The sequence below is a fragment of the Tupaia chinensis genome, unplaced genomic scaffold (assembly GCF_000334495.1).
Source record: "Tupaia chinensis unplaced genomic scaffold, TupChi_1.0 Scaffold145685_1, whole genome shotgun sequence".
Taxonomy (NCBI): domain Eukaryota; kingdom Metazoa; phylum Chordata; class Mammalia; order Scandentia; family Tupaiidae; genus Tupaia; species Tupaia belangeri.
In genome coordinates this window covers 3,213,681-3,236,677 of record NW_006205542.1, presented here as the reverse complement: position 1 = coordinate 3,236,677, position 22,997 = coordinate 3,213,681, and the positions used below count along the sequence as shown (strand labels likewise).

The 22,997-nt window shown below is 42.2% G+C and overlaps 1 protein-coding gene and 1 pseudogene across 1 annotated transcript in view; both read right to left on the bottom strand.

Annotated features, from left to right (window-relative positions):
* The window catches only part of MTO1 (mitochondrial tRNA translation optimization 1), a 31,717-nt gene extending 9,501 nt beyond the window's left edge, over positions 1 to 22,216 (bottom strand). The window contains 7 exon segments of the mRNA XM_006168314.3: positions 173 to 363; positions 459 to 571; positions 4,023 to 4,312; positions 10,632 to 10,749; positions 10,824 to 11,023; positions 21,915 to 21,977; positions 21,980 to 22,216. Coding sequence (XP_006168376.1) covers positions 173 to 363; positions 459 to 571; positions 4,023 to 4,312; positions 10,632 to 10,749; positions 10,824 to 11,023; positions 21,915 to 21,977; positions 21,980 to 22,121 — 1,117 coding nt within the window. The 5' untranslated portion in view covers positions 22,122 to 22,216.
* On the bottom strand, positions 18,523 to 21,200 carry LOC102503399 (PRELI domain-containing protein 1, mitochondrial pseudogene; annotated as a pseudogene).
* Positions 22,217 to 22,997: the final 781 nt, after the last annotated feature.

Genomic DNA, 22,997 nt, shown 5'->3' with positions numbered 1-22,997 from the left:
GAAAGACACAAAGATTACCATGAAATGCCATTCATGGTAAGAGACTATTCTAAATGAACAAATGTTGGGCTCCATCTTCTGAGGCTCTAAGCAACCCCAATCGCAGCTAAGACCTCCTCACTGACTATGAAACAATGCTGAGCTTACCCTGATGGGCAGCTATGAGCTTTACCTGGCTGAATCATTTTCGCTTTCTCCAAGCCTTTGATGCATGTGATCATTTTCTCTTGTAACTCAGCTGGCAGTGTCACAGATAACCCTTGCGGGTAGATAAGGTTAGAATCCATTCCTTCAGGTTCCAACCAAACCTGATGTACACGGTTTGGAAAACGCAAAACTTTTGATTCGATGGAGGGACAGTATCTAGAAAAGGGCATCGAAATTAAAAGAACTGAAGTGAACAAAAGAGAGTTGACATCATTCCTTAATGTACCTAAGCACTGATATTTTGTCCTTACCGGGGTCCTCTTGTGGTTTCCTTAACATGACTATTAAGGTGAAGATTCCCAAGGATAATCTCATCCACTTGAGGGTTGGTGTGAGTCAAGTAGCATGGCAGCTGATCTTCTGGCTTAAACATAAAACCAGTTACATTACTGTTTTGCAACTCTACTCGTTTGCCTCTTACTCAAATCCCACATGATACAAACTTACTTTTAAGACATTAAATCTATAAGTAATGCCTAATATTATTTATGAAGTATTTGCCAAAAAAAAAAACAAACCAAAAACCATGAACATAGATTTAAGTAAGCTTCTAGATCTACTATCACTTTAAGGAAATAGGACAGAGGAACATGTTTAAGGCACCAGTAGTTTGAATCAGACAAATACAGAGTGTGGGAAGTTCTAAAAAGTAACTCAATTTCTTCTATATACATATATATGTTAAGAGGAAGAAAAGTAAAAAAGAAAAGGAAGGGTATTGTTATAAAACATATCATCCAATACAATGTGTGGACCATATTTGAAGGTTACTGGGTCCAAATACAATTGTAAAAAATATTTTTGAGGGAGCCATATGGTGGCACAGAAGTAAAATAAGAGACGCTCTGAGGCTGACCCACATGGGAAGGTCTGGTTCACATGTGTTCTTTCCAAGTACACTGGACATGTGTATATCCATGATTTAGGGGTTGGCTAAAGCAAGGGGCGGTCATGGTATCAAGACTATGTTGGGAGTGTTGTCTCTCTATCTTTCTCATTCATAGAATAAACATAATTTTTTAATGAAATCAGGGAAAATTAAACACTGATGATGTCAAGAAATTATGTTTGGGCCAGCCCTGTAGTCTAGGGTTCAGGGAGCTGGATCCCACATGCTGATCACATGGTTTGATCCCAGCTCCAGCAGCTTGAAAAACGTACCAGGTGCAGGCGTGTGCACACCCAAAATTCCAACAGAATGGAGAAATAGACAAGGGATTGCAGGTGACCATACCTCATTTAGGGAGTGCTTTCTCCCTTGCCCTATCTTTGTCTCTCTGGAAGGGCCCATGTATCTTTGGCAAATAAATTTAAAAAATAAATAAAAAAGAATTTTAATTGTTGAAGCTCAGTGAGAGAAACATGGATTTATTATATTATTGGGTCACTAGGAAAGTCAAGACACATTTTTGTATAGAAAAATAGGAAAATATGCCATGACTTTCCTGACAACCTAATATTTACCTACTTTGTGTAAACTTGAAAATTTACAATGGAAAGTTAAAAAATAAACACACTAGGAAAGTATAATTTGCACTGTACAATATTTTGCACTGCAAAAATATAAAAATGACCTGCTCAAAGTAACAGAGTATTTGGAGCCACTCATCAGGATAACACTCAATGAAACTAGGACCATCAATGATTAATCCTCAATTCTAAACATGTAATACATTTTTTAAGAGCCAGCAGGTGGTAGTTGGGGTGCTGGACTACAGTAAGGATGACTGTAGTTTGAGTCCTAGACCTGGCAGCTTGCTTTCTCACTTTCCTTTTCTTTTTCTCTCTCTGGTCAAATAATAATTAATAATAAAAGAAAACACTCAGGAACCAGCAGTTAGCGTAATGGCTATGTCACTGAACTCCCACGTAGTCGATCGTGGTTCACGTCCCGGACCCAGTGGCTTAAAACTCACGCCGGGTGCGTGTGCGTGCGTGCCGAAGATCCCGAGAGGAGAATGGAGGAGAAGGGATTGCGGCATGGCCATCCTCCCTAGGGGGTGATTTCCCACTTTCTGTCTCTATGTCTCTCTCTGTCTGTCTGGCGAGCGTACACGCCCTATAGCAAAAACTTCTAAAAAAAAAAAAAAAAACCCTAAAAAGAAAGGGGAAGGGGCCTGTCTCCTTAAAAAATATTAGTATGACGCAAACTGAGAACTGTTCCAGATTAAAGAGAAATGACAATCAAATTCAGTGCCTGGTCCTTAAGAGATGTTGCTTTGGACCAGCAGGTGGTGTGGTGGTGAAGGTACTGGATTCCCATATGGCAGATCACGGTTCAAGTCTGCACCTGGCAGCTTGCTTTCTCTCTCTCTCACTTTTTGTCTCTCTCTAGTGAGCATCATGCCCCATAGCATATTTTAAAATAATAATAATAATTAAAATTAAATAAATTTTTTAAAAAAGAGGTTGCTGGGAACCAGGAGTTAGCGTAATGGCTATGTCGCTGGACTCCCACGTAGTCGACCATGGTTCGTGTCCTGGACCGGGTGGCTTAAAACTCACGCCGGGCGCATGTGCGTGCGTGCCCAAGATCCCGAGAGGAGAATGGAGGAGAAGGGATTGCGGCGTGACCATCCCCTCTGTGGGGTGATTCCTCACTTTCTGTCTTTATGTCTCTCTCTGTCTGTCTGGCAAGCGCATGCGCCCTATAACAAAAATCTCTCAAAAAAAAAAAAAAAAAAGAGATTGCTTTGGACAATACTGGGCCAGTTAGCAAAATGTGGTTATGGACTTTATATTAGATATCAAATTGATCAATGTAAAATCCCCCAAATTTTATCACTGCATTGAAGTTATATAAGAGCATGTCTTTATACTTAGTTGAAATACAGGTTGAAGGTAGAAGTAAAGGTTTATGGTCTCTGCAACTTACTTTCTGATATTCAAAAAGGATAAGAATAGGGACCAGCAGATGGTGTAATGGTTATATTGCTGGACTCCCACATGGCTGACCACAGTTCGAGTCCTGGACCCAGAAGCTTGAAACTCACGCTGGGCACATGTGTGTGCATGCCCAAAATCCCAAGAGCAAAAGGAGGAGAAAAGATTATAGCATGTCTATAACCCCTGGCAGGTGATTTCTTGTTTTCTTTGTCTCTCTGGTGAGTGCACGCACCCTATAGCAAAAATCTCTCTTTAAATAAATACATAAATAAATGTGTATATTACTGTCTTATACATTAAATATACACATCTATATCTATAGATATGTCTATCTCTCTCTATGTAGAGATAAGTATGTAAAATATTAACAATGGGTAGCCTTCAAGTTTAAAGGAGTTTATTGAAATAATCTTGTAACATTTCTGTACATCTGAAATTGTTTCAAAAATTTTAATTTACAAAATAGGTAATTATAAAAGTAATGAGATTAAAGAATTTATGGGAAAACACCAAATTAGCTAATCCTTGCAAAGGATTTTTTTTGTACCATAAGCAATAGTGATGTAGAATGAATTGCTGCCAAAAAATAAAAGATATAAAATGGTTAGATAATATTAGTTTTAAAGCCAGATTTCCATAAATTTGCTTACCTTGGGCAGAGCGGTTGGCATAATGGCTATGTCGCTGGACTCCCATGTAGTCGACCGCAGTTCAAGTCCCAGACCCGGTGGCTTAAACTCATACCGGGCATAAGTGCGTGAGAGTCCAAGATCCCAAGAGGAGAATGGAGGAGAACGGATTGTTGCATGACCATGCCCCCGGGAGATGATTTCTCACTTTCTGTCTCTCTAGTCTCTCTCTGTCTGGCAAGCCCACGCACCCTGTAGCAAAAAACTCTCAAAAATAAAAAAAAAGAAAAATTTGCTTACCTTAATCCATACTGTCTCATTTATAAAACTGAACGGTACAGATGGATTATCTGGCATTTGCTTGTTTAGAATGCTGAAATTAATGGACTCTTTGGCAATGCGGGGTGGAGTCCCAGTCTTCAACCTTCCTACCACAAACCCCAATTTCTCCAGAGTCTGAGCCAGCCCCATAGAAGGCTGATCCCCTAAACGTCCTGCCGGATGCATCTCCAATCCAATCACAACCATGCCTCTCAGGAACGTCCCGGTAGTGAGAATCACACTCTCTGCATACACCGTGCTTCCATCCACTAAATGACAGGATAAAAGAATGAAATAATATTCTAGTACTTACCATGGATCAGAACAAAATATAACCATTTTACATTAGAATTAGAGAAAAACTTTGTCTTTAGAAACCTGATAAAAAATGTTTTAGTATTTGTTTTTTCAAGCTTTATTAAGATTCACAAATTTGAAAACTGCACACATCTAAGGTAAACAGTATAGTGTTTTGATATAAGTAGGTCTTGTGTGATGGCTTCCATAATCAAGGTTCTTAGTATCCCCAGCACCCCACACAGCTGCCATTTGGTGTGTGGTGTGGTTTGTGTGTCTGTCTGCTGAGAACACTTCAGGTCTACTCCCTTAACAAATTTCAAAGTATACACTATTTATTTATTTATTTTTCACACATACTCACCAGAGATTGAGAAACAGAGAGAGAGGGAGAGGGAAAAGCACACTCCAAAGGGGCATGTTCACATCGCAATCTGTTTCCCTCGATTTTCCTATCTGTCAGGATTTGGTGCACACATGCACACACACCCAGCATGTTTTTCAAGTTGCTGGAGCCAAGACTTGAGAACCATGGTTGGCCATGTGGGATTCAGTTTCCTTAACCACTGGGCCAAGGGGCCAGCCCACAAGTACACATTATTATTAATATAATTATAGTTAACATGCTGTACATTAGAACTATAGAATCTTCATCTTCTAACTGAAAATTTATACCTTTTGATCAACATATTCCCTTTTACTCCACCCCAGAGAGAATTTTAAATAAGAAAGCTATGTTAGTCACCTCAATAATCCGAGAAATCTGATTGGGAAAACACAAAATGTGTTCACCAACTCACAGATTGCTAAAGTTGTGAGTATTGAAAAGTTAGTCTCAGTTAATTTAAAATTTTAATTACTGGGGCCAGCAGGTGGCGTGGTGGTTTAGGTGCTGGACTCCCAGAGGGCTGACAACAGTTTGAAGCCTGGACCTGGCACCTTTCTTTTTCAGTTTCCTTCTTTTTATCTCTCTGGTGAGCACATATACCCTATAACAAATAATAATAAATAAAATAAAATAATTCCTAAAATTTAATTAATTTTAGACTTGTGGTTAAATACTGCAGATTATTTCTCATGATTTCTTCTCATCCTAAAACTCTAAGAAAATTAAATAATTAAAAAGGTATAAAATAAAAAGGACAAGGAATAGGAAAGAACCAAAGAAACATGAAAAATTTAAACATTTTTTAAAGAATTATTTTAACTTTATTTATTACTATTATTATTATTTTCTAGTTTGATTGAGAGAGATGGGGAATGGGGAGTAGTGAGAAAGCAAGCCACCAGGTTTGGGACCCAAACCATGGTTGGGCATGTAGAGGGGTCCAGTACCACCTGCTGACCCCTCAACATATTTTTAAAGACAGATCATGGTGTAGAAGAATAGTAATTGATATAGCAAAGGGGAGACAGTTATACTCAAGTATTAGGAGAGAAGATCACAGTAAGAATACACTAGTTTGCCCTTCAATGACTTAAAAATGGGAGTGCTGAGAAATAAGGACTGAGGAATGTAAGAACAAAGTTTGGGGCCAGGAAAATATTAGATTCAGAGGCAAAATGGGGAATCAACTGACAGCTCTATTATATACAAGTTCACTTGGAGAACACCAGGATTCAAGTGTGGATGGGTGGATGAGCCACTCCCTGGCCCTTCAGACATAGAAACAAGTTATTTTTTACATGGCATCAGCAGAATCTATTTATATAAGACTTTTTATTTTTATATTTTATATTTTTGCCATAGGGGATGTGCAATCACTGGAGATAGACAGAGAGAAAGAAAATAAGAAATCACCCCCAGGGGGATTGGCCACATCTCAATCCCTTCCTTTCATGCTCCTCTTGGAATTTTGGACATGCATGCATACGTGCCCAGCGTGTTTTTGAAGCTGCCAGGTCTGGGTTTCAAACTACAGAGTCAGTCATGTGGGATCCAGTGCCTTACCCACCATGCCACCTCCAGGCTCTCTATAAGACATTTTTTAAAAAATGAAAAGTATTGGGACAGCCAGTGGCGTAAGTGATTGAGGCAGCTGGAACCTATACAGTCAATTACACTGCTCATGTCCTGGACCGAGTGGCTTGATAAACACGCCAGGCGTGTGTGCATGTGTGTGCGTGTATGTTTCAAATCCAAAGAGGAGGACAGAAAAGAAGGGAGTGCAGTGTGGCCATCCATCCCCCTGGCTTTCTCTTTCTCTCTCTGTGTCTCTCCAGAGAGCCAATGTACCTTACAGCAACTATGTATGTGTGTGTGTGTGTATGTGTGTGTGTGTATATATATATATATAAAATTATTTTCCTATTTTTACTCATCTTTAATAAAATATTTGAGGCAGCTGGTGGTGTGGTGATTAAGATGGCTGGATCTCACATAGCCAGTTGCACGATTTGGGTACTAGACCCAAAGGTTTGAAAAATACTCTGGGTATATCTGTATATGTGCCCAAAATCCTGAAAGAAGAAAGATGGAAGAAAAGAGATTGTGCCATGGCCATTCTACATAAGGGGTACTTTCTTACTTTCCTTCTCTCCCTCTTTTTCTCTCTGTCTCTCTGGCAACTCACATGTACTCTGGCAAAATTTCATTGGGTTGTTGGAAAAGTCATGATACATTTTTGCATAGAAAAATACATCATAACTTTCCTGACAACTCAATAAAAAAAAGTGGGAATTTTAAGAAAATACTGTTATTGGTAGTTTGAAGCTGAAAAGAAATAGCCTAAATCTATAAAGTTTTATTCACAGATTTACCAAACAGGAAAATGGTGATTTATTGGGCAATGAGGTACTGTTCAATAGGTACAGAATTTCATTTTGGGATGGTGAAAAAGTTCTGGAGATGGATGTACGACACTGTGAATGTACTTGATAGTATTTAAGATTTTAATCATATACTTAAAATGTTTAAATGGTAAATTTTATGTACACTTCACCACAATAAAAAAATATACTATTTGGCCTACAAAATATAGATAGTCAAAATAACATTTAAAGATTGTAATTAGGGACCAGCAGTTAGCGTAATGGCTATGTCGCTGAACTCCCATGTAGTCGACCACAGTTCAGGTCCTGGACCTGGTGGTTTAAACTCACACCAGGTGTGTGTGCGTGCGTGCTCAAGATCCCAAGAGGAGAATGGAGGAGAACGGATTGCAGCATGGCCATCCCCCCCCGGGGGGTGATTTCTCACTTTTTCTATCTCTCTGTCTTTCTGGTAAGCACATGCGCCCTATAGCAAAAACCTCTCCAAAAAAAAAAAGATTGTAATTAAGTAACAGAACTATAAATAAGTTAAAGGAAATAAATAAAATTAAATTTAAAAAATAATAACAATAACAACAAAGACTATACTGGGCCAGAGAGATAGCTTAGCAATTATATTACCAGACTCCCATATGATCAACTGCAATTCAAGTCCCAGAACTGAAAAACTGGCTTGAAAATCACACTGGGTGTGAGTGCATGCCCCAAATCCAGAGAGGATAATGTGTAAAAACAGACTGTGTCATGGCCATCCCCCTGGGGAGTGATTCCTCACTCACCACCTGCCATTTCTGTCTCTCTCCAGTGAGCACACACACACAAAACTAAAAAAAAAAAAAAAAAAAAAAAAAAAAGAACAAAATTCTCTAGACAGTTGTAGAAAGCTGTGTACATGAAAGTGAGCAGCCCAAAGAAACAAACAGAATAAAGAAATCTAGAGAAAACAATGCAGAGATCAGAAGGAAATTTCAAAAATCATAATTCTAATCCATATATATATATAAAAGACGAGAACCGATTTATGAACCAATAACAAGATGCTAAGAAGCAGAAGTAATTGCGAAAAAGATTGCTTATACATGAAAAAATATGAGATACTAAAAAAATTCCATTAGAAGAATTTGGATACTGGAGCAATTTCCTAAGAAAGTATGACGAGGGACCAGCAGTTAGTGTAATGGCTATGTTGCTGGACTCCCATGTAGTAGACTGTGGCTTAAACTCACGCCTGGCACGTGTGCGTGCGTGCCCAAGATCCCGAGAGGAGAATGGAGGAGAAGGGATTGCAGCGTGGCCATCCCCCCTTGGGGGTGATTTCTCGCTTTCTGTCTCTCTCTGTCTTTCTGGCGAGCACACACGCCCTATAGCAAAAACCTCTACCAAAAAAAGAAAGTATGGTGAAATGATAAAAAATAAAAATGAAAAAAACATAAAAAGACCAATCCAGGAAGCAATAAGAATAGCTGAAAGAGAGCATGGAAAAAGAATAGAAGAAAATACTCCACAAAACGAGGATGTGGATTTCTAGATAGAAAGGGGAAAATAAGTACTCCACTAAAATGAATGAGCAAAGACCACAGTGAGGGTCATCATTTTAAAATTTCTGAACACTAGAGACAACAACAACATCCTTAAGTTTTAAGAGAGAGGAAAAGCATATAGAGCAATATACCAAAAAAGAAAAAGAAACCTAAATCCATATAGCATTGAGCTTCTCAACAGCAAAATCAGGTGCTAGGAGATAGTGGAGTAAGATTATCAAAGTCCCAAAGGAAAAAGATTAATCAAGTCTGGAGCTGGGCCTGTAGCTAGCAAACGGGGTTTCAGTACTGGCTGCAGCAGCCCATAAAACATGCTGGGCATATGTGCATTTGTGCTTTAGATCCTGATGAAATGGAAAAATGGAGAAGGGACTGCAGAGTGACCACACACTTGGGTGGTTCTCTCTCGCTCTCCCTCCCCACCCTTCTTTCCAACCCTCCACGACATTTAAAAAATAGTCAAGTCTGAAAGGGCAAATAATACATTTTTTAAAAATAATTATTTTATTTAACTTTATTTATTTATTTCCTTATTTTAAAAATTTGACCAGAAAGCAATAGAGCAAGAGAGAGAGGGAAAGTGAGAAAGCAAGCCAGGTTCAGCACTCGAATCATGGTTGGCCACGTGGGAGTCCAGCATCCTTAACCACCATGCCACATGTTGGCCTCGAGAATAATACATTCTAAAACATTGAATTGTAAGGACCAGCAGACAACATAATGGTTACATTGCTGGACTCCACATAGTAAACTGTGGCTCAAGTCCGGACCTGGAGTCTTGAAATTCATGCTGGGTACATATGCATATGTACCCAAAATCCTAAGAGGATAATGGAGAAGAAGGGATTGTGGCATGGCCATCCCCCCTGAGGCATGATTTATTGCTTTTTGTCTCTTTGTCTCTCCGGCAAGAGCATGTACCCTATAGCGAAAACCTCTCAAAAAAAATAATAATAATAATTTTAAAATCCATTGGATTGTAAGAAAAGTCATGATGCATTTTTGCATAGAAAAACATAGAAAAATATGCCATGACTTTTCCAACAACCCAATACATAAAGACTTGAGGCGAGCAGGTGGCATGGTAATTTAGGTACTGGATCCCACATGGCCTACTCTATGGTTCAAGTCCTGGACCCAGTGCTTGAAAATCACACCAGGTGCATGTGCATGCATGCCCAAAATCCCAAGAGAAGACTGGAGGAGAAGGGATTACAACATGTCTGATTTTTAACTTTCTCTGTCTCTGTTTCTTTCCCACAAATGCACATGCCTTTTAGCAAAAATCTAGATTAAAAAAATACATTTAAGGACTCAAGGGCTGGCCCCATAGTGCAGTGGCTAAGGGCTGTGCATTGGGAACCAGATCCCATAAAGCTGGCCATGGTGACTTGAAAAACATGACAGGTACATAAGCATGTGAGCCCAAAATTCTGACAGCATAGGGAAATGGAGGAAATAGGATTGAGGCATGATCATTGGTGACCCTCTCTCCATTTTTCTCTCTTTCCATTCTCCCTTCTGCACACGTGTGCTCTATTATGAATAAAAATAAAGTAATTTAAAAGGTAGGGGTACCAAAAATAGTTAACACCTAGGTAGGATGTATCATTTTCACAAGTAAAAATATAAGTATACTGTTTAGAAATACAGAGGTATGAGGAGCTCATGAAAGTGTGTATTATGAAAAAACTATGCATTGATTTAAAAACATTTTTTTACCAAAATAAAGTCATAATTCACTATTTTTACAAACTTTTTTTTTTATTTGCTAGAGGGCACATGCACCACTGAAGGGAGACAAAGACTGAGGGAAAGTGAGAAAACAACCCCTATAGGGAATGGTCTTGAGATCATGCATATTGTTTCATAATAGAAATTTCCCATGAACTTTGAGGAGCCTTCATACTTCACTCTAAAATACATTTCTCACATGTTGTTAGACACGTTTCTATTACTAACTATAGCCAGTACCTACCCAAGACAACACCACTGACACGACATTTCCCAGCATGTTCAGGCTCGGGTTCTGTAAGAATAAGATCTTCCACCGCTCCCTCCTGAACAGTAAGCAGTGGTGTGTTCAGGATTTCTTTCTGTCGAAAGAAAATGGCAACTGAAGGAGAGCAGTTAAGCAATCAGCCTCCCTGTTCTTGGGCCCTGCACTTACCTGCATGTTCTCTTTATAGAGTTTCCTGTCAATCTGAGCTCTCAGGCCCCACACGGCTGGTCCCTTGCGCCGATTTAACACTTTGTAATGGACACCAGACTGGTCACAGATGCGAGAACACAGCCCATCCAAGGCATCAACTTCTCTCATTAAATGCCCCTTTCCAATGCCACCAAAGGAAGGATTACAGGACATCTGACCTAAAGAGAGCATATGTAAACAAAAGAAATACGTGAGCACCATGCACACAGTGAGTGCTTAATAGGGAAATGTCTGTGTAGATGGCAGCAACGATTTTGTCTGATAAAAATGAGAAAACCTGATACATACCAAGGAAAACCCCAAAGTCCCAATGGGATACAACAGTTGTCCAGGGTGGACCAGCAGTGGCGTAATGGCTGTAATGGCTATGTCGCTGGACTCCCAAGTAGTTGACCGCGGTTCGAGTCTCAGATGCGGCATCTTAAACTCACAGGCATGTGTATGTGCATGCCCAAGATCCAGAGAGGAGAATGAAAAAGGGAATGCGGTGTGGCCATCCCCCCCAGGGGGGATTTCTCACTTTCCATCTCTCTGTCTCACTCGGTCTTTCTGGCGAGTGCACGCCCTATAGCAAAAACTCCCCACCCCCCCACCCAATAAAAAAGAGTTGTCCAGGGCATTTCAGGTAGACAAATCACTGTCTGAACTTTCTTTTGAATCTTTTCTTTCATTAATATTTTTATTGTTTAATTAGGTTGTCTTTTCCTTTGAAGTATGGAATTTTTATCTCATGAAACCTTCCTAAATCAAGTACTTTTAAGATGTCCCTTGGGGCTGATCCATGGCCTGATGGTTCACAGAATTAGATCCCATACAATCGACCATGTGGTTCATGTCTTGGACCTTGCGGCTTGAAAACAAACAAACAAAAACTTGCCAGGCACATGGGCATGCATGTCCCAAATCCTGACAGGATGGAGAAATGGAGGTGAAGGGATTGTCGCATGACCACACCCCAATGGGGGGAGGTGCTTTGAGAAAGAGACGCTTTCTCCTTTTTCACTCTTTCTATCTGGTGAGCTCACACACCCAGTGATTAAAAAAAAAAAAAAAAGTCCCTTGGTACTGGTTCTGGTTCACTGTTATAATTAATTATGCCTTCTATAAATGTCATCTGCTGTTTTCTTCTTACTCTTATTCTTCAGAAATAAATTTGAACTTCTTGAAAGAAGAGACCATATTTTATACCTTCCCTTTCAATTCACCTAGTCCTATTTAGAGTTCTAAACCCAAGTGGTTACCTCAAAAGTTTTCGTGGGAGACAGCAAGATGGTAAAGCTGTGTCTATACTGTACGTCCACCACTGCTACCATCAAGTCCTCCAAGTTTCTTTGGTCACCACAGGGAGTGAACAGCACTGTGATAATGGGCCTGGTGCACGTGATTACATCTCCCTCTACCACTTACCACTCTGTGACCAAGGCAAGTCACCTAATGTTCTACACCTCAGTTTTCCTTTTTTTTTGGAGAGGTTTTTGCTATAGGGCGCGTGCGCTCGCCAGACAGACAGAGAGAGAGAGACAGAAAGCGAGAAATCACCCCCCAGGGGGGATGGCCACGCCGCAATCCCTTCTCCTCCATTCTCCTCTTGGGATCTTGGACATGCACGCACACGCACCTGGCATGAGTTTAAGCCACTGGGTCCGGGACTCGAACAGCGGTCGACTATGTGGGAGTCCAGCAACACAGCCATTACGCTAACTGCTGGTCCCAGTTTTCCTACTATTAAAACAGAAGTGATAGCTAAGATTACTTTTCTCCCTCTTTTGAAATAGAATCTTAATTTTATTTACGTAAAGTAAATGTCTCTCTTCATAAGACTTGGCACTCAGAGAGTGTGACCTTTACTCAGATTAGGGGTAAACCTTTATTGATATAAAATAATCATAGTGGGCCAGCCTATGGCTTGGTGGTTAAGGCAGCTGGATCCCAGATGGCTGTGCAGTTCAAATCCAGGACCTGGTGGTTTGAAAAACACGCAGGACACGTGTGCTTGGGTACCCAAAATCCTGAAAAGAGAATGAAGGGGAGGAATTGCATGGTCATCCCACCTGGGGAGGGGGTGGTGGTGGTGTCTCTCTCTTTCTCCAGGGAGCACACATGCCCTATGATAAAAATTAAAACAAAAAGCAAAATAATTATGGTAACACTGTTCCTACTTGTCAGTGTCTGGCTTAAGGGTGGGCAGCAAGTAATGAGGAGAGAGCTGTTAGAGATCTCTAGACAGAGTCCATTGTTGGATTTTTTACTTGAAAAATGAGATAATAAACATTAAAAAAATGCAGTATCAGGCAATAAATAACATTTACTAATAATTATTTTATTTCCCAAATCAGTGTAAAATATTCTTTACCTATGATCTTTCACTTTTAAATAGTGTTTGATCATACTGAATTTTTCCCTGTTATGAGAGCGAGGAAGAGGAAGGAAGAAAAAAGGAGAGAGACAAAGATAGGCTTTTTGACAGGGTCTTGCTAAGCCACCATCCTCCTGTCACAGCCTCCCTAACATCTAGGACTGTAAGCATCTGGTGTGTCAGGTCAGGCCTGGAACTGAATCTGGGCCTCCCATGCTGCCTTAGGCTCCCTAGCAGTGGTGCTGCATGCCACTGAGGCTGGGCCACTGAATTGTTATTATTATTATTTTTAATTAAAAATAATTTTCTGTCACCAGCAACATTAAAAAAAGAAAAAAAAAAAAAAAACCTCTTCTGGCCACATCTACTGCAAGGATGAAGATCAGATCAACATTCCCGGGAATGTTGACCTCTCTGAAGGGATGGATGCACAGTTATTGTGAAGGGCCCCAGAGGAATCCTGCGGAGGGACTTTAATCACATCAATGTAGAGCTCAGTCTCCTCGGAAAGAAAAAGAGGAGGCTGCGGGTTGACAAACGGTGGGGAAACAGAAAGGAACTGGCTACAGCTCGCACTATCTGTAGAACATGATCAAGGGTGTTACACTGGGCTTCTGTTACAAGATGAGGTCTGTGTATGCTCATTTACCCATCATTATTCAGGAGAATGTGTCTCCTGTTGAAATCTGAAATTTCTGGGTATAAAAATACATTCGCAGGGCTCAAGTGTGACCAGGTATTATTCATTCAGTATCTCAAGCCCAGAAAGATGAGTTGATCCTTGAAGGCAACAATATTAAACTTGTTTCAAATTCAGCTGCTTTGATACAGTAAGCCATGACAGTTAAAAATAAGGATTTAAGAAAATTCTTGCATGGTATCTAAGTCTCTGAAAAGGGAACAGTTCAGCAGATTGATGAGTAAGATCTAAGAGTTTTACAGTTACAGTAATAAGCTGGACAATTTCTAAAGTCATTATATGATATTTTAAAGATAATACAAAAAGAAAATTGATTTGAAATTAAAAAACTCTTCTATACTATTCTGTAAAATGTACAAAATATTATAATCTATGTGAGTGCTCTTACATGAATATCCTAGAAAAGTGCTCCATACACTTTGTATAAATCTATAAAGAGGGGTTGGCTCCATGGCCTGGTGGTTAAAGCAGCTGGGTGCCACATGACTAGTCACGTGGCTTGAACCTTGACCCAGGCAGCTTGAAAAACTGCCAGGTGTGTGTGCGTATGTGGCCCAAAAATCTTAACAGAGTGGAGAATGGGGAAGAATGGATTGAGGCATGACTATGTCCCGTTGGGGGTGTTTTCTCCCCCTCTACCAACCCCCTGGCAAACATACCCACTATCTGGCAAAAATCTTTTAAAAAAAAAATAAACATAGTGAAAATGTATTATATTATAGGGTTTATGTAAAAGCAATCAACCTGGGACCAGCAGTTAGTCTAATGGCTATGTCACTGAACTCCCATGTAGCCAACCGCAGTTTGAGTCCCAGACCCGGTGGCTTAAACTCACGCTGGGCACGTGTGCATGCATGTCCAAGATCCCGAGAGGAGAAGGGATTGTGGCATGGCCATCCCCCTGGGGGGTGATTTCTCGCTTTCTATCTCTCTATCTCTCTCTGGCGAGCACATGCGCCCTATAGCAAAAACCTCTCCAAAAAAAAAAAAAATCAACCTGCGCTCTTGAGCTTTTAAACTCAACATACTATTTTACATAAAAATGTTAAAAATATTTAATTACAGAAACATAAAAAACAGAAAATACTCTGTACTTTTTTATAATATAATGAATTCCCAATTACATACTCAAGTCCAATCTGACAGCATTTATACCTCTGCCCACTCCATCTGTCAAACCACATCTGTTCAGGCAAATAACTGTGTTTAGAGAAAAACTCCCCACTCAAAATAACTTAAATCATACCCAGAACATTTGAATTGTGTATTAATGAATAAGTAACCAAAATATAAACTAGAAATATGGAACAGTATTGCCAAGTATGATTTGTTCTTATTATCCTGTACCACTTCTAAGTAATATTCTTCCCATCTTTAGGGATGGTACAATTCAGATACTTTTAGATCAGAGATCATACCCATGATGTTTTTATTAGTACACACAAAGCTTTTGTTAAAAATAAATTAAAAAATTAAACAACAAACAAAATAGGGGCCAGACAGTGGCACAGCAGTAAACTACAACGTTCTATAAGGCAGACCCCCCTGGTAGGTTCTAAGTTCATGACTAGAAACCACCTTGAGTGCCCTGGGCACATGATTTGGGCTGGATGGGGATAGATTACGGCATCAAGACCCTGTTGGGAGTGCTGTAGCTGTCTCTCTTACTCATGGAATAACTAAACTAAACTAAAACAAAGAAGAGCCAGCTGGTGACATGCTGGTTAAAGTGGCTGGATCCCATATGGTCAATTGTGCCATTTGATCCCTGGACCCAGGGACTAGAAGAACATTGAGATATCTGACCTATTACTATAGCCAGGCACTGTTCCAGATGATTTACACATATTTTCTGTCTTTGTGGTTATTTTCATTTCCTAGAGAAAGAAACTGAGGCTTAGTATGTTGTTCTTTGTCCCAAGGTTACATATCTATGCACAGTGAAGCCTAGATTAGAATTTGAAATAGCTAACATTTTCCATAGGCAATCTTTTCCATAAAATGCGTAGATGGTAAGACAGAATAAAGACATTCAGAAAGCATTTCTCTCTAGTTATAAAAGGCAAAACACAGTTTGGCAAAACCCATTATCTTCCAAGTTAGTATGAAATAACTTTCTGCCTCTGACTACAAAAGGAAGAAACAGGGAACCAGCAGTTAGCGTAATGGCTATGTCGCTGGACTCCCACGTAGTCGACCGCGGTTCACGTCCCGGACCCGGTGGCTTAAAACTCACGCCAGGCGCGTGTGCGTGCGTGCCCAAGATCCCGAGAGGAGAATGGAGGAGAAGGGATTGCGGCGTGGCCATCCCCCCTGGGGGGTGATTTCTCGCTTTCTGTCTCTATGTCTCTCTCTGTCTGTCTGGCGAGTGCACGCGCCCTACAGTGAAAATCTCTCCAAAAAAAAAAAAAAAAGGAAGAAACACTAGCAGATGACATTACTGAATATATGGGAAATTTTTTTTCAGAGATTTTTGCTATAGGGCACTTGTGCTCGCTGGAAAGACAGAGGGAGAAAGAAAGACAGAAAGTGAGAAGCCACCCCCCGGAGGCATGACCATGCTGTAATCTCTTCTCCATTCTCCTCTCAGGTTTTCAGGCATGCATGCAAACAAGTCTGGCATGAGTTTCAAGTCGCCGGGTCTGGGATATGAACCATGGTAAGCTATGTGGGAGTCCAGCGACGTAACCAATATACCATCTGCTGGTCCCAGTATATGGAGACTTTTTTAAGTTTAATCATTTCTTTCATGAGAGAGGGAGGAAGTATCTCTGATAGTGTCTTCATGCCAAGATCCTAACCCTAGACTCAGCCACAAGTATGCCCGAATGCACAGGAAGACCTCAGGTTGCCAACCCAGGGTCTTCCCACATGGCATCAGCATCGCGAAGCATTACAGTAGTGCTATGCCATGGAGGCTGGCCACATGATGGGACAATTCTTGCAGTCTGCACTTCTGCAGAAGTTCAAGCCAAAGCTATCTTTGTGGAAGTCAAGTAGAAATACTTGGTAGCCCACTATCTCTGATTCCCTTAAAAAAGAGCCTCTGATGAATGAGAGAACTGTTATTCATTGAGTTCATTTATAAGAGTTATTAAAATGCCTCTGAAATGTATTTATCTAATAGATACTGTAGAATATACTGTGCTGATGGGAAAATATGAGTTTTGATAGGAATCTCTTTATCTCTGACAGAACTATATTACTTATACTATTTAGTTATCATCTTAGTACAGTAATATTTATTGCTCACTAGAATCTCTATTATTTCTTTTTTGAATTCAACAACTGTTTATGTGCTAGATATTGTTTCAGGTACTTGGGACACACAGCAGAGAACTAAATCAAGAGACTATCACTTGTTGAGCTCACATTCAGTGTTACTACAATGTCACCTGAACATAGCTACCCCGGGTGGCTCACATATCTGTGCCTCTGTCCTCAGCAGCCCAATGGGGAATAAGAAGGCCTGGTTCAGACACAAGTAAAATGCCTCATGGACTGCAGATGCCAAACAGAACACACAATACCAACCCACCACCCACACAGTTGATAGGGCTGGAAGTGGATTTTTTCTTTTTAAGGTTTTTGCTGTAGGGCGAAGAGAGACAGTAAGAAGAAAGTGAAAAATCACCCACAAGAGGGCTGGCCATGCAACAATTCTCCATTCTCCTCCTGGGATTTTGGGCATGCACACAAATGCACACTGTGATTTTCAGGCTGCTACATCCAGGACTAGACTTGTCAAACTGTACTTGACCACGGGGGAGTCTAGTGCTTCAACCACCACCTGCTGGATCCTGGAAGTGAAACTTTTTAAGACAGATTTTGTTTGCTATAGGGCATGTGTGCTCACCAGAGAAACAGAGAGACAGAACACAAAAAATCATCCCTCAAGGGGGATAGCCACACCACAACTTCTTCTCCATCCTCCTCTCAGCAACCTTAGGAACATGTGCACAAACACCTAGTGTGAGATTTAAGCTGCCAGGTCCAGGACGAAAACTGTGGTTGACTATGTGGGAGTCTAGCAATGTAACCATTACACCATCTGCTGGTCCCTGGAAGTGGATTTTATTTTTAATTAAATTTATTCAGTTTAATTCTTATTTATTTTATTTTTAAATTTTTCTTAGAGAGATTTTTGCTATAGGGTGCATGCACTCACCAGAAAGACAGAGAGAGACAGAAAGGCAGAAAGTGAGAAATCACGCCCCCCAGGGGGGGGGCCATGCTGTAATCCCTTCTCCTCCATTCTCCTCTTGGGATCTCGGGCACGCACGCACACGCGCCTAGCATGAGTTTAAGCTACCAGGTCCAGGACTCTAACTGAGGTCGACTACATGGGAATCCAGCAACATAGCCATTATGCCAACTACTGGTCTCACAGTTTAATTTTTTAAATATTTAGTATATTCATTTTAATTTTTAAAATTAATTTATTCATTTAAATTTGCTATAAGGCACATGCACTCACCAGAGAGAGAAAGAGAGCAAATGAGAACACAAGCCTCCAGGTATAGGACTTGAACCGTGATCAGTCATGTGGGAGTCCAGCACTCCAACCACCATGCCACCTGCTGGCCCCTGGAAGTGGATTTTTAAAAACATGGGGAGACAGCCCAGGGAGCCCAGGCAAGCTGCTCCTGCTGCACTGCAAGGAGGCTGGGCTGGCTACAATGCTGCTGCTTGGTGGCTTCCTTGTTGATGACGTCCCTGACATTTTCTGTAGCTGCTGGCTGTGTCTCCTTTGCTTTCTTGGGTTCCTTGGCTGTCTCAAATATTTTGGAAGGGGCCTTGCCTTGCTGCTTAGCCAAAATTTAGTCAAACCCTTCATAGTTTTAGTCACGTTTTTTGAACTAGGCAAGACCAAACTCCTGGATAACCCTGGAGACACCAAATAAGTTAGAGGACTCCCAGGCTTTTGGGCAGTTTGGTCCAGTTGCTATTACAAGAGCTTACACAGTAAACACATCATTCTTCCACCACTATCAGCTGGCGAAACTGCGCATGGTCTGATTCTGTAGGTCCACAATAGAGTCCTCTAGGATATATACCAATGAGCAACATTGGCAGGAAATGGTCGCTTGCCCCAGCAGGGTGTCCTGTTGGCTTTGGTCAGGAGTCGTCAGGAGGGCAGTTTCCAGTCAGGGGTCACCTCCTGGTGTACTATGTCTTCAGTCAAGGCATGTCTGCTATAGGGATTGGGACCTCTGCCAGAAAGCAGCAAACACTTGGTCCCAGGAACTCCAGAGCACGCTCAGACCCAAGAGATTCTTCACATTGCCCCGGCCTAGACAGACTCAGCACACTAGCTGTATCAGAGGTGCGAATCCTTTAAGGGGGGGTATGCAACCCAAGGCAAGGCCAGGGTTCCACGCACACCCACTTGCCAGGAGCTTGCAGCTCAGTTACTACGGCACCACAGCCAAGCTGCTGCCACCTCCTTCACATTGTTTTTAGAGGGTTTTGCCTTAAGTCACAAGTGCTTGCAGGAGAGAGACAGTGAGAAGGAAAGTGAGAATTTCCCCACCCTTCCGCCCCAAGGATGGCCGTGCCACAATCGCTTCTCCTCCATTCTCCGGGGATCTTGTGCATGCATACACACATGCAAGGTCTGATTTTTATTTATTTATTTTGAGAGAGAGATTTTTGCTATAGGGCATGTGAAAAATCACCCCTGAGGAGGGGATGGCCATGCTGCAATCCCTTCTCCTCCATTCTCCTCTTGGGATTTTGGGTATGCATGCATATGTGCCCACCAAGCTTCAAGTCACTGGGTCTGGGACTCAAACTGTGGTTTACTACTTCGCAGTCCAGAGAGGTAACCATTATTCCATCTGGTGGTCTCCCAGGCTTGATTTTTTTTTTTTTTTTTTTTTTGGGAGAGGTTTTTGCTATAGGGCACGTGCGCTTACCAGACAGAGAGAGACAGAGAGACAGAAAGCAAGAAATCACCCCCCAGGGGGGATGGCCACGCCACAATCCCTTCACCCCCATTCTCCTCTCGGGATCTTGGGCACACACGCACACACGCCCAGCGTGAGTTTAAGCCACCGGGTCCAGGACTCAAACTGCAGTCGACTACGTGGAAGTCCAGTGACATAGCCATTACGTTAACTGCTGGTCCCTCCCAGGCTTGATTTTGAAACCACTGTGTTGGGGACTCAAACCACAGTCAGCCATGTAGAAGTCCAGCAATGTAACCGCTAGGCTTAAAAAATAGAATGTAAGCATTCTATTTTTTAAATTATTGTATAGGTACCATAAGCATTTTTTTAATGTAAATAATAGTTAAGTTTATAATAAGCAAAGTATCATTTTTCAGGTAATCATGTAGCTTCCTCTCTCCAAGAACAATCATTGTTAGTATATATATCTCCACTGTTACTGGCTGAATAGCAATTTTAAACAAGTATTTTAGTACACGAATATATATTTCATTCATAGTTTTACAAAATAGTTAATATTCTAATTACTACTCATTCCTAAAAAGCAGGAAGAGGAAAGAGGAGCATATATTTATGCATGTAATTTAAAAGACTGTTTTAGTTGGCATCTCTCAGGATCCCAGAGAATTGTCTTGCTTTAAATTATGGCCATCCTACCATAAACTATTAGAAGCAAAAGATAAAGTACTTTCGTGGACCAGGAGATGGCATAGGGGTTAAGTCACAGGGCTTCCACATGGCCTACAACAGTTTGAGTCCTGAAACCACAGGTTGAATCTCACAAGGCCTGGTGTGTACATGCCCAAGATTGGAGAAAGAGAATTGAGAAGGGATTGCTGCGTGGCCATCCTCCTGGGGATGATTTCTCACTTTCCCTCTCATTGTCCCTCTCACTCTCTCTCCCTCTCTCTCTCTCTCTCTCCAGTGACCACATGTGCTGGAAAACAAAAACCTCTAAAATTTTTTTTTAGAAAATTAAAATACTGGGACCAGCAGTTGGCGTAAAGGCTATGTCGCTGGACTCCCATGTAGTTGACCACAGTTCGAGTCCCGGACCAGGTGGCTTAAACTCACGCTGGGCACGTGTGCATCCGTGCCCAAGATCCCGAGGAGAGAATGGAGGTGAAGGGATTGTGGTGTGGCCATTCCCCCCCCCCGGGGGGAGGGGGGGAAGGGAGATTTCTCGCTGTTTGTCTCTCTGTCTCTGTCTTTCTGGCGAGAGCATGTGCCCTATAGCAAAAAACTCTCAGAAAAAAAAAAAAAGTACCATGTCCTAAATACAAAACTGGGGTATAGACATTAAGTAGAAAGGATGCGATATGCAACATCGTTCGCCAGGAAGGCTTCAGCAAATCTCGATAAAAACGCCTCTGTCGTTTAATAAACGATTATTAATTCTGTTAATTCACCCTTCCTAGGAAGTAACACGACTGTGTAGGGTAAATGCAACAATGACCTAAGGAGCTCTCAGCAAGTATTTTTTTTTTGGAGAGATTTTCACTGTAGGGCGCGTGCGCTAGCCAGACAGACAGAGAGAGACATAGAGACAGAAAGCGAGAAATCACCCCCCCAGGGGGGATGGTCACGCCGCAATCCCTTCTCCTCCATTCTCCTCTCGGGATCTTGGGCACGCACGCACACGTGCCCGGCGTGAGTTTTTTTAAGCCACCGGGTCCGGGACATGAACCCGCGGTCGACTACGTGGGAGTCCAAGCGACATAGCCATTACGCTAACTGCTGGTTCCCTCAGCAAGTATTCTTGAAGTTTCTCGCTTTTCCACGGCGCGGTCCCTACTCCCCACCCCCGCGCCTGACTACCTCTGTCCGCCGCAACTCAGTCTGTGGCCCCCGACACAGAGAATAAAAAGTCCGAGGCGCGCCTGCCTGGTCCCCGAGAGACACAAATCAAGGCTGAAACCAGGAGAGCGGGGAACCTCATCTGTCTTGGGGAGAGAGCAGGTCGCACATATCAGGTCCTGGGGGAGGGAGATACACTGGCAGCCCGCGCCTACGCCAATGTCCACACCGCCCGTGCTCCTCACCGATCGTGTCCACACGGTGCGTGAGAAGCAGAGTCCGGGAACCGCACCGAGCGGCAGCACGCGCCCAGCATGTCCTCCCCCAATGATCACCACGTCGAAGTGGGGAGTCCGAGGCGCCGCGCTGTCGCCACTGAACCGGGCCAAAGGAAGGTGCTGTTTGGTAAGGGAAGCTGCCAGCCAGCGGCCCCCGCCTCGGAGCGAGAACATGCTGGGAGACGGTCTGTTTGACGTAGAGCCCCCACCGGCGAGGCGCAGAACACTCAGGTAGAAACGGCGCAGGGAGCAGCCATCTTGCCCCGACGTCACCGCGTACACGTCAACGCCCAGCGTCGCCGCTGATTGGCGTTTGGCGCGAGTCCCGGCAAAAGGAAAGCAAACCGCGCGCAGGTCGCCTGGAAGATGTGCGCTTCGTTTCAGGTTCCTGCGAGTGTTATTTTTTGTTGTTTTGTTTGTTTGGTTGGGTTTTTTTGAGAGGTTTTTGCTATAGGGCGCGTGCGCTCGCCAGACAGAGAGACAGAAAGCGAGAAATCACTCCACCCCCACCAAGGGGCGATGGTCACGCCACAATCCCTTCTCCCCCATTCTCCTCTCGGGATCTTGGGGATCCGGCGTGAGTTTTAAGCCACCGGGTCTGGGACGCGAACCGCGGTCTACAACGTGGTAGTCCAGCGACATAGCCATTACGCTAATTGCTGGTCTCCCCTGCGAGTGTTTTTGATGGCTTACGGTTCTAGGTAATTTCTCAGACACTGCAGTCCTTATCTCCGGGTGGCCACTCGTGGACAATGAATTTGATCACATTGCCTTGTCGAATATTTTGAGTTTTCTAGTGCACTGTCAACTTCTCTTTGTCTATAAAAACTAGAATCTGAAAATAGGAATCGATTCGAAAGGAGTACAACTACATTTGTGAACAAAAGATTCATCTTGGCTAATTAGGAGCATCCGACGGTTGAATGTTAAAATATCCAGTCTTTTGAAATTGACATCTTTAAATCCTTTCTCAGGGAGGAAACATTTGACTGATTGTGTAGTGAAATAGCCAGTGTGACCGCTGGCAGGTGCTTTTTTCCTCTCTCTTTC